Here is a 15,078-nt window from a genome sequence, read left to right as displayed (position 1 = left end):
AATGGAATCAGATTTAGACACATTTTTAGATGGCTGACTAAATTTGCATCACTCAGTTGGAAGAAGTTGCTAAGCTTTGTGAAGATGGAAAACAGAAAAGTCGCTCTTGCTTTTCAAAGTCACATATCCCCATACTATTAAATATCTAGGTTGGAATGATGCTTTCGTTCTTTGCCAAGGTTTCAAAAGTAATGTCAAAAATTATTGCAATCTGAGCATTACATTAAGAAATAAATTTTGTATCTTGTATAGGTTACACTGGGACATTTGGAAGGCTGAAAAAGAATCTGATGGTGATAACATAAACATTAACTTGCCATAGATCATTTAGGTGGGATGTGAAAGAGGAGAGGTGACTGAACTCAGCCCACAGGTATAGAACAGAGGACAAAACAGAGACCTTGATCATCAGATAAGAGAACCTAGAGGAGAGTCATTTCACACATTTTTGGATTTTTCCTTCTAGGTTCTGATAACTGTTATATCATTTACTAAAATTACTCAGGCTGGTGAAGGATAAAGAATCTGCTAATGATATTCATTGGAACATAAATTAATATCTAGAGTATTTGAGACTCTTATACAATGAGCCAGTCACCACCCCTTAGTCTTAGCTGGAACACTCAGATTTCCTGAAAGAATTCAGACTTGGCCGATCAAAATGTGCATTGATTAATTCTAGGAAGAACAGTGCTTCTGGGCAATCTTAGGTCACTGTGTATTGGGTATCTTCCATCTGCCACTCAGTCAGTCCTGTCTGACTCTTTGGGACACCACCAGGCTCCTCTGTTTACAAGATTCTCTAGGCAAAGAGTACTGGAAAGGGTTGCCCTGCCCTCCTCCAGGGGATCTTCCTGACCCAGGGATCGGATCTGCATCTCTTAGGTCTCCTGCATTGGCAGGCAGATTCTTGACCACTAGCGCCCCCTGGGAAGCCCCTATGTCCTAATAATAGAATCTAATTCTCTAGTCTGAAAAGCGAAAATCTCTGTCTTTTTGGTTATATCCCTAGTGAGTAATCTGAAATCATATGTTAATGTTACGTGCTCAGTTCTGCCCTCTCAGATTATTGGACAAGCTTCCAATAATTTTTTGTTTTGAATTGTAGTTGATTTACAGTGTTTCAGGTGGGATTCCTCTTCAGATTCTTTTCCATTAAGGTTATACAAGGTATTAAATATAATTCCCTGTGCTATACAGTTGGGCTTCTCAGGTGGCTCAGCAGTAGAGAATCTGCCTGCCAATGCAGGAGACACCTGAGATGGGAGTCTGATCCTTGGGTTGGGAAGGTCCCCTGGAGAAGGAAATGGCAACCCTCTCCAGTATTCTTGCCCGGGAAGTCCCACGGACAGAGGAGCCTGGCAGGCCAGTCAATGGGGTTGCAAAGGGATGGACACAAATGAGCGACTGAGCATACCATACAATAGGTCCTTGTTTGTATATTTTATTTGTAGCAGTTTGTGTCTGTTAATTCCAGATTCCTAATTTATCCCTCACCCTTACCCTCTTTCCATTTTGGAAGCCACAAGTTTGTTTTCTGTGTCAGTGAGTCTGGTTTCTGTTTTGAAATATGTTCATTTGTATTATTACTATATTTGTGGATTCCACAAGTAAGAGATATCATATGATATTTGTCTTTTTCTTTTTGTCTTGAGGGTAGACATAGCCCGATATTTCGTCCTATGCTACATCTGAAATGCAGGGCTCATGCTGTGAGCTCTAGTTAGGCTCAGGTGTTTAGGCAATTCTTTCTCTTCTAGCTGAAAACTGTTAACCAGCTTCCTCATGTGAGGGATTCTCCCAGAAGTGTTAAATCCTATTAACATTTTCCACTGGTCCTTTGAGTAGCTCTCCCAGCATTTCTGGGGTCTGCATATTCAAAGGGAGGTTCTGGAATACTGTCATGACCTTATTTCTTTAAAAAAGTGAATAGAATTAGGTCTAAACCATCATTTATCCTAATTCCCTTTACATATAATATTTTATTTTCCATATGTTATTCAAATTTTACCTTTAAATTCATATACTTCTAATAAAACTTTCTTTTAATGTTATAGCTGTTTCATAGTGAATTTCAAATATTCCTCTTCAGTTATATGTTGGGTAAAACTTAGTTTTTTTCTCTAAGTGAACTTTTAGCTCTGATGATTTTATTAGGGCCCATGCAATCAGGTAGACATTAATTGATCTGCGTTTCTTCCTTTAGAAAGAGGCAATATAACTAGAACTTTAGAATCAGAGCAACCCTAAGTCAGATTATGGCTCTACTCTTGACTAAATGACCTTGTAACTTTGACTTCCAGTTGTCTACTTTATGAGTTGGTGATAATATCAATTGAGATTCATTCCCAAAATAAACTGCCTGAAATATGGTCAGTTCAGTTCAGTTCAGTTGCTCAGTCATGTCTGACTGTTTGCCACCACATGAGTCACAGCACGCCAGTTCTCCCTGTCCATTACCAACTCCCGGAGTTCACTCAGACTCGCGTCCATCGAGTCAGCGATGCCATCCAGCCATCTATTTCTCTGTTGTCCCCTTCTCCTCCTGCCCCCAATCCCTCCCAGCATCAGAGTCTTTTCCAATGAGTCAACTCTTCGTATGAGGTGGCCAAAGTACCGGAGTTTCAGCTTTAGCATCGTTCCTTCCAAAGAAATCCCAGGGCTGATCTCCTTCAGAATGGACTGGTTGGATCTCCTTGCAGTCCAAGGGACTCTCAAGAGTCTTCTCCAACACCACAGTTCAAAAGCATCAATTCTTTGGTGCTCAGCCTTCTTCACAGTGCAACTCTCACATCCATACATGACCACTGGGAAAACCATAGCCTTGACTAGATGGACCTTAGTCAGCAAAGTAATGTCTCTGTTTTTGAATATACTAACTAGGTTGGTCATAACTTTTCTTCCAAGGAGTAAGCGTCTTTTAATTTCATGGCTGCAATCACCATCTGCAGTGATTTTGGAGCCCTCCAAAATAAAGTCTGACACTGTTTCCACTGTTTCTCCATCTATTTCCCATGAAGTGATGGGACCGGATGCCATGATCTTCGTTTTCTGAATGTTGAGCTTTAAGCCAACTTTTTCACTCTCCTCTTTCACTTTCATCAAGAGGCTTTTTAGTTCCTCTTCACTTTCTGCCATAAGGGTGGTGTCATCTGCATATCTGAGGTTTATATTTATATTATATTTCTCCCAGCAATCTTGATTCCAGCTTGTGTTTCTTCCAGTCCAGCGTTTCTCAGGATGTACTCTGCATAGAAGTTAAATAAGCAGGGTGACAATATACAGCCTTGATGTAGTCCTTTTCCTATCTGGAACCAGTCTGTTGTTCCATGTCCAGTTCTAACTGTTCCTGACCTGCATACAGATTTCTCAAGAGGCAGGTCAGGTGGTCGGGTATTCCCATCTCTTTCAGAATTGTCCACAGTTTATTGTGATCCACAGAGTCAAAGGCTTTGGCATAATCAATAAGGCAGAAATAGATGTTTTTCTGGAACTCTCTTGCTTTTCCCATGATCCAGCGGATGTTGGCAATTTGATCTCTGGTTCCTCTGCCTTGTCTAAAACCAGCTTGAACATCAGGAAGTTCACGGTTCACATATTGCTGAAGCCTGGCTTGGAGAATTTTGAGCATTACTTTACTAGCATGTGAGATGAATGCAATTGTGCGGTAGTTTGAGCATTCTTTGTCATTGCCTTTCTTTGGAAGGTATACATTTAATGGAAGTGATTATCTTTGTACTGCTGCTGCTGCCGCTAAGTCGCTTCAGTCGTGTCCGACTCTGTGTGACCCCAGAGACGGCAGCCCGCCAGGCTCCCCTGTCCCCGGGATTCTCCAGGCAAGAACACTGGAGTGGGTTGCCATTTCTAGCAGTGAATAGTTAAATATAACAAATTAGAGGGTTTTTAAAAGTGCTATGTAAATAATAGATACTAATCCTTTTCCTCTCTAGAAGACTGTTAATCAGATAAAACAAATCTAAACAATATAACAAAATTATGTATTTTTTTGCAACTAACAAATAAAGATGATTCTAAAATTTATAAAACTTATAAAAACACCTGCTATTAATGAGGCTAGTCAGCTGGAGTGGAGAAGGCAATGGCAACCCACCCCAGTACTCTTGCCTGGAAAATCCCATGGACGGAGGAGCCTGGTAGGCTGCAGTCCATGGGGTCGCTAAGAGTTGGGCATGACTGAGCGACTTCACTTTCACTTTTCACTTTCATGCATTGGAGAAAGAAATGGCAACCCGCTCCAGTATTCTTGCCTGGAGAATCCCAGCGACAGAGGAGCCTAGTGGGCTGCCGTCTATGGGGTTGCACAAAGTCGGACACGACTGAAGCAACTTAGTGGCAGCAGCAGCATTCAGCTGGAATAAAGGAATGCTGTGTTTTTTAGTTTATTTTAAAATATTTCCCTCTATTTAGCTCAATTCCCCTAAGCAGTTATAAATCCCTTTAATAAATTATGAACAATTCTGCAGTATATTTAAAAATAATCAGAAGCAATATTATTGTAAGAGTCACTTCTGTCTTGGGACCGTGGCTCACCGGTTAAATCATTTTATTCCCGTGTCCTCAAAAATGTTTTTCTCTATTTTGTTATATTTGTAATTTTACTTTTTAGACCTCACATGTATATGAAATAATATTTAATATAGTATTAGTCTTTGTCTGACTTACGTCACTTAACACAGTACCCTCCAAATCCATCCATGTTGTTGCAAATAGCAACATTTCATTCTTTTTTATGGCCGAATAGTATCCATATCTTGGCTATTGCAAATAATGTTGCTATGAACGTTCTGGTACATGTGACTTCTGGAATTAGCATTTTCATTTTTGAGGGATTAATACCCAGGAGTGAACTTACTGGATCATATGGTAGTTCTATTTTTAGTTTTTTTGAGAAGACATCATACTATTTCCCATAGGAGCTGTACCAATTTACATTTCCACTAACGGTGTACTAGGGTTACATTTTGAGAGATTAAAAAATAAAACTTCGAAGTTTTATACTCATTAGAAGTCAAAGTTCTCTAATTGATAAAACCAAAATCTAAAGAAAAAGTCTAACTATGTGACTTTTTGAAGCCTAAACACATCTGGAGAAGGCAATAAGAGAGGAAGAAGATTGGTCAAAGCCAAATAAAAATTTTTATCAAATTTAAAATTTCTGATTGATAGTTGGTCCCACAAGAGGGAAAAGTTTAATGACTCTTTTCAATTAAAATTGATTTTTATATTGAGAACTAATGTATCTTTTTATTAGAAGGTTGTTTTCCCCAAAAGGCACAATAAAAGTTACAAAAATTCTTAGCTCATATTAGCACTTGTGAATTTCTTTGAAGTGGTGCCAAGTGTCTCAGCCTGTAGCAGCCTATGATAAATTTGGCAAAGCTGTTTTCATTTGTGACTTTGTATGAGTATCCTTCAATATAATTATGTACAGTTCTGTTCATTAAACCCAAAGCACAAGTCAAGCTTGGCAGTATATTCAACTAACTTTTGGGGAAATTTGTATTTCCTTTCTTAATATTCAGGTTTTCAGAACCAGAAAGCAATTTCATTCCCATTCCCATCCATGAAGTGCAAGCAAAGCATTTTTCTAGTTTTGATATCCCTGAAGGCTATGAAGCAGGAACCAAGAATGTTAACAAAATAGGACAAAAACATCAGAAGGAAATCAGAACCAATGAAATATTTTCTTTTATAGAGAATGAAATCACAATCAAGTATGTACAAATAAGAGTCATATGTGGAGAACAAATCTACTTTGAAGACACAGGCCCCCTGAGATTTCTGAATCAAGAACACACTTTGGTGGTTTATGGAAACGCACATTTTCTCCATAGTTATTGTGACATTTCTATTGTGACTTTTGAGAACATTCAGTTCACCCTGAAAAATGGACAGAATAAATTGAAGAGGAGAGAAAAGGAATATTCACCTGCAGCCTGAATTCAGTGACACAGGGGATAGAAAATGTTGCAGGTTTAATTTGGATATGAGACAATTATATGGAAATTAGTAACAAAGATTACCTTAAAATTCTAAATCTTATAAGGCAGGTATTTTAGCAACTCAATTATCTTGGACTAAGCTCTCCATCCTGCACAATTCACCGAAGAAATACATCACCATAAAATGTAGTTGTTTCACTGATTCAAATTAAACTTAGTTTTCTAAAGAAGGGATGGCTGGATGCCGCTTGGACCTTGGCGTGCTTGGCTGTGAGTTTGGGCCAAGGGAGTTTTGTGCTCCCGTGTTGTCTCTAGTTGATTAACATACCATACTTCCTCTGCATTGTATTTTGTTTGGAGATTTACTGTATCCCTTACAGCAGTAGTTTCCTGGGATAAATTCCCAATGTGAGATGCAGTTAGTGATCAGAAATTTGCATATAAAATGATGTAAAGAATAATAGAATGTTGTAATTTTTTCTTCCTTTTGGAGTTAGGTTTGTATTCATGAAAACACAGACTGGGGTTGAGCTTTAAACTTAATATCAGTCTTGTTTTCCTATTAATGTGTGCTACTTTGGGAAGTAGAGGGATTAGGGGAGCTTGATTTTAACAACTATTCTAAGTTATTTAATGATATAATGATATGTACACAAAGTTTATAGGTGACGTTACATTCTTAAGAACAAAGAGAACTTGTACCAACATCAATTTTAGAATTATTATAGATGGCTTTAATGGCCCCTGAGTAGGAATCTAGATTTGTTTAGAGGTAGATTTAAAATATAACCAAATTAAAAGCAAGTTGGGGCAGAGAAAGGGTATTCCTGGGAAACTGTGGCTCAGGTTTAAAGACTCCAAGGATGTGAAAGCTACTTAAAAAAAACCAAAAACCAAGGCTGGGAGCGGACTTCAGTGTCCTCACCTGCAAAGTGGGAGAATTGGACTAAATATGAAGCTTCAAAACCAGAAATACTCAACAGAATAATCCACACATGGATGGGAAGAGATTAGCATGCATCCTTGATTCAAGAATTGCTATAATAGATTTTTTCAACAGATGTTGATTGACTACTTCATAGGCAATGAGGATGCAGCTGAGAAGTGACACCCCTTTCCCACGGCTGCTGCTGCTGCTGTTGCTGCTGCTAAGTCGCTTCCGTCGTGTCTGACTCTGTGCGACCCCATAGATGGCAGCCCACTAGGTTCCTCTGTCCCTGGGATTCTCCAGGCAAGAGTACTGAAGTGGGTTGCCATTGCCTTCTCCGCCTTTCCCATGGAGTTTTATTGAAATGCTGAGAGGGAGGATGTGAAATAGGATAGGAAGAGACAAATTGTTGAACAAGATAATCTCAGATAGTGTTAATGAAGCAAACCAGGCAGTGTAATTGAAGGCAGATAATGTGATAAAGAAGTAATTTTGCTCACTTTGTATTAATTGGGAAAGTAAACAAATCACTGCATATAAGAAGGCTAGTCTAGCACCTGGAAATGTTAGTTCTCCAACTCTTCTCGAAAGTGCTGAAATTTAAACAGTTTCACCCATTTTTTCCCACCCCAGTCTACCCTCAAACCATATGTTTGTGGTAAATGAAAGTGAAAGTCACTCAGTCATGTCCAACTATTTACAACTCCATGGACTATACAGTCCATGAAATTCTCCAGGCCAGAAAACTGGAGTGGGTAGCCTTTCCCTTCTCCAGGGGATCTTCCTGACCCAGAAATCTAACTGGGATCTCCTGCATTGCAGGCGGATTCTTCACCTACTGAGCTATCAGGGAAACCCATGTTTGTCATAGGGTTAATATAAAAATGTCTTTCAATTTGAGGTGGTGAAAAGGAATTAGAGTGATTGCCCTGTATAGACACAAGTATACTTTCACTAAACGTGTATATGTTAAAAAAAAAAAGTCATGATTCCCTCTTCTCACAGTTTTTGCATTCAGGTAGGAAGGCTTTGTTTCTTTTCTTTGACTGATGTGATCCTGCTGCTGAAGAGCTTGTTTGCTGAGAAGCAGCCAGGTGCCATTGAATACCACTAACCAGGATCAAAGATTCCACGTTCCGTGATAGTCTCTCTTTCAAAGTGTGACATCTCCTCTCCACACAGCCTGTTGGGAAAAGGAAACACCAGGGAAGTATGGAAAAATGTTTCCTGAATTGAAAGAAGAGAGTAGTGTGGGAGGCATTGGTAAAATGGTGAACATGTTGGTCAGGTGTTCAGAGAACCTGTGTTATGGTCTTGACTCTCACTCACAAGTCAACTCACCTGGGATAGGTAAGTTACAGATCTTTGCAACCTTGGCTTCTCCATCTGTAGAAATTCTTAAAGATGTGGGAATACCAGACCACCTTACCTGCCTCCTGAGAAACTGTATGCAGGTCAAGAAGCAACATTTAGAAGCGGACAGGAACAATGGGCTAGTTCAAGATCAGGAAAGGAGTACATCTAAGCTATATATTCTTACCCTGCTTATTCAGCTTATATGCAGAGTATATCAGGCAAAATGCTGGGGTGTATGAAGCTCAAGCTGTAATCAAGATTGCTGGGAGAAATACCAATCACTTTAGATGTCTAGATGATACCACCCTAATGGCAGAAAGCAAAAAGGAACTAAAGAGCCTCCTGATGAAGGTGAAACAGGACAGCGAAAAAGCTGGCTCAAAACTCAACATTCCAAAAAATGAAGATCATGGCATCTGGTCCTATCATTTCATGGCAAATAGATAGGGAAACAGTGAACACAGTGGCAGACTTTTTGTTCTTGGGCTACAAAATCACTGTGATGGTGACTGCAGTCATAAAATTAAAAGATGCTTGCTCCTTGGAAGAAAAGCCTTGACCAATCTGGACAGCATATTCAAAAGCAGACACATCACTTTGCCAACAAAGGTCCATATAATGAAAGCAATGGTTTTTCCAGTAGTCATGTATGGATGTGAGATTTGGACTATAAAGAGAGCTGAGTGCTGAAGAACTGATACTTTTGAATTGTGGTGCTGGAGAAGACTCTTGAGATTCCCTTGGACAGCAAGGAGATCAAACCAGTCAGTCCTAAAGGAAATCAACCCTGAATACTCATTGGAAGAACTGATGCTGAAGGTGAAGTTCCAATACTTTGGCCACTTGATGCGAAGAGCCTCTGTTTTGGAAAAGACCCCGATTCTGGGAAAGATTGAAGGCGGGAGGAGAAGGGGATGACAGAGGATGAGATGGTTGGATGGCATTACCGCTTCAATGGACATGAGCTTGTGCAAACTCCAGGAGACAGTGAGGGACGGGGAAACCTGGTGTGCTGCAGTCCATGGGGTTGCAAAGAGTTGGACACGACTGACCGACAGAACAACAAGAATGAGTTACACTCAGCTGGTTGATTCCTAAGGTCCTTCTAGCTCTGGCAAATGTCTTCTAAATACTGCCTTTGTTAGGCACTATATAGCTGAAATCCTTACCAGAGCTATTTGCCACACTTATTTGTCTGTGATAGATATTTAGTCAGTTGTCTGTCTCTCTTAATGGTACAAAATTGTTGCTTAAAGAAATTACTCGTTTATGGCTGTGCTGGGTCTTCCTCGCTTTGCATGGGCTCTCTCTAGCTGCAAGCGGGGCTACTCTCTCTCGCAGTGTTCCGACTTCTCATTGCAGTGGCTTCTCTTGCTGCGGAGCACAGGCTCCAGGCACGGGGTCTCGCTAGTTCTGGCACATGGCCCCAGCTGCTCCACAGCCTGGGGAATCCTCCTGGACTAAGGATGAAATCTGTGTCCTCTGTACTGGCATGTGGATTCTTATCCACGGCACCACCAGGGAAGTCCCTCTTAATGGTAGTCATTGTTTAGTCACTATTACTGAAAGCTTTCTGTTTCATTTCATTTTTTGTTTTAAAATACTTTTATCTTGGTTAACTGGAAGAGAAAGGAATTTATTAGGGCATAGGGAAGTGAAAGTGAAAGTCGCTCAGTCGTATCCGACTCTTTGCGACCCCACGGACTGTCCATGGAATTCTCCAGGGCAGAATACCGAAGTGAGTAAGTAGCCTTTCTTTTCTTCAGGGGATCTTCTTAACCCAGGGATAGAACCCAGGTCTCCCGCATTTCAGGTGGATTCTTTACCAGCTGAGCCACAAGGGAAGCCCAAGAATACTGGAGTGCGTAGCCTATCCCTTCGCCAGCGAATCTTCCCGACCCAGGAATTGAAGCGGGGTCTCCCTCGTTGCAGGCATGCAGGCAGATTCTTTACCTACTGAGCTATCAGGGAAGCCAAAAAGGGAATTCCGAAGACAAATACTGTGAGTCCCTTTGTCTTCTGTATTGCTAGGGCTGCCATGACAAACTGGGTGACTTAAAAAATAGAAATGTGTGTTCTCCAATTCTGAAGGCTGGAAGTGAAAGGTCCGGGTGTCTTAGGACTAGTTTGCTCTGAGGCCTCTTTTTCACTGTGTATAAGCATCCTCCTGCCTGTTCGCATGGAAGGACCTCTGTGCATGTGCACTCCTGGTGTCTCTCTGTCTGTCTTCATCTCTTCTTTTTATAAAGACACTGGTCAGATTGGATAGGGGCCCACCCTAAAGGGATCATTTTAACTTAATTACCTTTTTAAAGGCCCATCTGGTTGGGTGGCATCACCAACCCAATAGGCATGACTTTGAGCAAGCTCCAAGAGATAGAGAAGAACAGGGAAGTTTGGCATATGCAGTCCATGGGGTCACGAGGAGTTGGACATGACTTAGGGAGTGAACAACAACAAGTGTTCATAGTGAGAAAAGAGGAATATGAGTTCTTTCTGTCTGTGTTATTATGCTTATTCAGGGTAAAAGCTATTCCTATTTACATTTGCTACTATTACCATATTAAGTGAAAGCTTTTATTAATTCAGTAATATTTATAGAGTGCCTGATATCTGCCAGATACTATTTTAGGACTTGAGACTCCATCATTGAAAAAAAAAAGTATTAAGAATGGCAAAATCAGAAAAAAAAACACATTATAAAGTAATGTATATGTATAAATGTGTTTGTGTGTGTAAATGTCTGTTAAGTGCTTCAGAAAAATCTTCTTGCTAAAGAAAATAATGAAAAATAGTATATATATATGATTGATAGGCTATTTCATTCTTTGAAATATCTCAAAATTGATTTGTTTATGTGTACCAATGTACTTTTTATTTCATGCCAAATTATATTAAATGGACAATTTAAAGAATTACTAGTAGTATAGTCTCAAAGTGAGCTTAACTCATATTTTACAAAACAGATTGGCTTGGTTCTGATGAAATAGTTTACTTATTTATCCATACATACATGAACTATCTTTGCTTCTCTGAGGTCTCAGTTCAGTTCAGTTCAGTCGCTCAGTCGTGTCCGACTCTTTGTGACCCCATGAACCATAGCACGCCAGGCCTCCCTGTTCAAAACCAACTCCCAGAGCCTACCCAAACCCATCTCCATTGAGTCGGTGATGCCATCCAACCATCTCATCCTCTGTTGTCCCCTTCTCCTCCTGCCCTCAATCTTTCCCAGCATCAGGGTCTTTTCAAATGAGTCAGCTCTTCGCATCAGGTGGCCAAGGTATTGGACTTTCAGCTTTGACATCAGTCCTTCCAATGAACACCCAGGACTGATTTCCTGTAGGATGGACTGGTTGGATCTCCTTGCAGTCCAAGGGACTCTCAAAAGTCTTCTCCAACACCACAGTTCAAAACCATCAATTCTTCAGTGTTCTTCTTTCTTATAGTCCAGCTCTCACATCCATACATGACTACTGGAAAAACCATAGCTTTGACTAGACGGGCCTTTGTCAGCAAAGTAGTCTCTGTCTAGGTTAGTCATAGCTTTTCTTCCAATGAGTGAGTGTCTCTAGGCAAGAGTAAAGCAGATTCTTTACTGCTGAGCCACCAGGGAAGCCCTTAACAGAGCCTATAGTTATTTGAGAGCCCTTATTTGCTCTTAATAGTGAATCTGCATATAGCTAATGAGTTTTAGATCTCTGCCCATTAAAGTGACTGAGAAGGAGCTGGAAGTGTTGTTCTGTCCTTGTGTAGGAAGGAATACTGAGTTTGGTGGACGAATCAAGGGGAAAGCAAGTCTGTACATGCAAATGAATCGTAGCCTTATCTGTATCAGCCCTGACTGATATACCTTTCTACGCCCCACTGTTTCACTCCTCTCCCTTTCAGCTATTTTTTTGCAAGACATCACAGAGTTCAGCTGGGGCCAGGTTTTAATTTTGGTATATTGTGAATGACCCTGAAATTTGTTTGTATTTTTCCTCATTACTGTAGATCTATGCATATATCTTTAAGAACATCAAGTCTGTGCGACTGGAAGCACTGCTCTTATCCTTGCTAAGCATTGTGGTGCTTGTGCTGGTTAAAGAGCTGAATGAACAGTTTAAGAGGAAAATTAAAATTGTTCTTCCTGTTGACTTAGTTTTGGTAAGTACAAAATGAACGTTTAACTTTCTTCTCTGCAGTGCTTGAAACTGCTGTGGATAATGTGCAAAGGCACACCTTATTGTCCATAGTAACCCACAATTAGTCCTGTCTCTCATTAAAACAGGACTAATTTGGCTACACATTCATGTAAAGACAGGAAATATTTTGAGTCGATAATTTAAAAGAGGCACACATGTTTCTAATGTTTGCAGAATTTCTCATATGCTTGTATATTTTCAGATAAATAAGAGAACATATAGCCTAAAATTTTAAATATGGAGACATTTTTAAGGATGGGACTCAAAAAATCTCTGGCATGATTCTCCATAAAGCAATAAAAAGTAAAACCACATCTTTTTGATATGGCATCTATATGCTGCATAAAATGTGATAAATCAACAAATGTCCATTAATGGTTGATAGATTTATTATATTTACTGACCTAGTTTTTCTTTGTTGAAAGGATATTCTCATAATTTTCAGTGGCCAAGGCTGATTCTCTAAGATATTTTTGTTGCTATACTTGGCAAAGTAACAAATTGTACTTTACTTCTAAGGCTTATGAAATTAAAAAACACATTTTGAAATTTTAAGAGCCTCTAATGGGAACTCTTTTAAAAAAAATTATATTTATTTATTTTGCTTGATTGATGATTGCTGTACAATAAGGGTTTGACTTCTGCATACATCAACATGAATCAGCCATAGATATACATATGTCCCCTCCCTCTTTAAACTCCCTCCCACCTCCCACTCTTTCTCACCCCTCTAGGTTGTTACAGAGGTCTGGTTTGACTTTCTGATGAGAACTCTTAACTAAACAAAGCATTACATTGAAAATGAAATGTTAAGCAAACCAGTCTTCTAATTTACTTATTATTAATTGGCTTTAGTTTCTTTTTATTGGTGACAAGTAGTGTCTAAATAATTTCACCCATTGAAATATCACTTCATACTATTGAAATAGTGTAGGCTTTATTTATATGTATATAAACCTCAGTTCAGTTGCTCAGTTGTGTCCAACTCAGCGACCCCATGGTCACTGTGACCCCTGCAGCACACCAGGCCTCCCTGTCTATCACCAACTCCTGGTATTTACTCAAACTCATGTCCATCCAGTTGGTGATGTCAACCAACCATCTCATCTTCTGTCGTCCCCTTCTCCTCCCACCTTCAATCTTTCCCAGCATCGGGGGCTTTTCCAATGAGTCAGTTCTTCGCATCAGGTAGCCAAAGTATTAGGGTTTCAGCTTCAACATCAGTCCTTCCAATGAATATTCAGGACTGATTTCCTTTACGATGGACTGGTTGGATCTCCTTGCAGTCCAAGGGACTCTCAAGAGTCTTCTCCAACACCACAGTTCAAAAGCATCAATTCTTTGGTGCTCAGGTTTCTTCATAGTCCAACTTTCACACCCTTACATGACTACTGGAAAAACCATAGCTTTGACTAGATGGACCTTTGTTGACAAAGTAGTCTTTGCTTTTTAATATGCTCTCTAGGTTGGTCATAACTTTCCTTCCAAGGAGTAGTTCAGTTCAGTTCAGTTGCTCAGTCGTGTCTGACTCTTTGCCACCACATGAATTGCAGCACGCCAGGCCTCCCTGAACATCACCAACTCCCGGAGTTCACTCAAACTCACATCCACCGAGTTGGTGATGCCACCCAACCATCTCATCCTCGGTCGTCCCCTTCTCCTCCTGCCCCCAATCCCTCCCAGCATCAGAGTCTTTTCCAATCAGTCAACTCTTCGCATCAGGTGGCCAAACTATCAGAGTTTCAGCTTTAGCATCATTGCTTCCAAAGAACACCCACGACTGATCTCCTTCAGAATGGACTGGTTGGATCTCCTTGCAGTCCAAGGGACTCTCAAGAGCTTTCTCCAGCAACACAGTTCAAAAGCATCAATTCTTCGGCACTCAGCTTTCTTCACAGTCCAACTCTCACATCCATACATGACTACTGGAAAAACCATAGCCTTGACTAGACTGACCTTTGTTGTCAAAGTAATGTCTCTGCTTTTGAATATGCTATCTAGGTTGGTCATAACTTTCCTTCCTAGGAGTAAGTGTCTTTTAATTTCATGGCTGCAATCACCATCTGCAGTGATTTTGGAGCCCCCCAAAATAAAGACTGACACTGTTTCCACTGTTTCCCATCTATTTCCCATGAAATGATGGGACCAGATGCCATGATCTTAGCTTTCTGAATGTTGAGCTTTAAGCCAACTTTTTCACTCTCCTCTTTCACTTTCATCAAGAGGCTCTTTAGTTCCTCTTCACTTTCTGCCATAAGGGTGGTGTCATCTGCGTATCTGAGGTTATTGATATTTCTCCCAGCAATCTTGATTCTAGCTTGTACTTCCTCCAGCCCAGCATTTCTCATGATGTACTCTGCATAGAAGTTAAATAGTCAGGGTGACAATATGCAGCCTTAATACTCCTTTTCCTATTTGGAACCAGTCTGTTGTTCCATGTCCTGTTCTAACTGTTGCTTCCTGACCTGCATATAGTTTCTCAAGAGTCAAGTCAGTTGGTCTGGTGTTCCCATCTCTTTCAGAATTTTCCACAGTTTGTTGTGATCCACACAGTCAAAGGCTTTGACATAGTCAATAAAGCAGAAGTAGATGTTTTTCTGGAACTCCCTTGCTTTTTGATGATCCAGTGTATGTTGGCAGTTTGATT

General features: G+C 40.2%; 1 protein-coding gene across 13 annotated transcripts in view; it reads left to right on the top strand.

Moving 5' to 3' along the window:
- SLC26A7 (solute carrier family 26 member 7) overlaps nt 1-15,078 on the top strand; it is a 215,392-nt gene that overhangs the window by 114,491 nt on the left and 85,823 nt on the right. For 11 of the 13 annotated variants that reach the window (XR_006060883.2, XR_006060884.1, XM_042254498.2 and 8 more), the window contains one exon: nt 12,241-12,393. The exons of the other annotated variants lie outside the window; for them this stretch is intronic. Coding sequence is in view for 9 of the 11 variants with exons in the window: in XM_042254498.2 (XP_042110432.1) it covers nt 12,241-12,393 (153 nt within the window). In the remaining 2 variants the exon portion in view is untranslated. The remainder of the gene's footprint in view (nt 1-12,240; nt 12,394-15,078) is intronic. 13 annotated transcript variants of the gene reach the window in all.

This window comes from Ovis aries, chromosome 9 (genome assembly GCF_016772045.2).
Source record: "Ovis aries strain OAR_USU_Benz2616 breed Rambouillet chromosome 9, ARS-UI_Ramb_v3.0, whole genome shotgun sequence".
In the NCBI taxonomy this organism is placed as follows: domain Eukaryota; kingdom Metazoa; phylum Chordata; class Mammalia; order Artiodactyla; family Bovidae; genus Ovis; species Ovis aries.
This window is presented reverse-complemented; position numbering and strand designations above follow the sequence as displayed.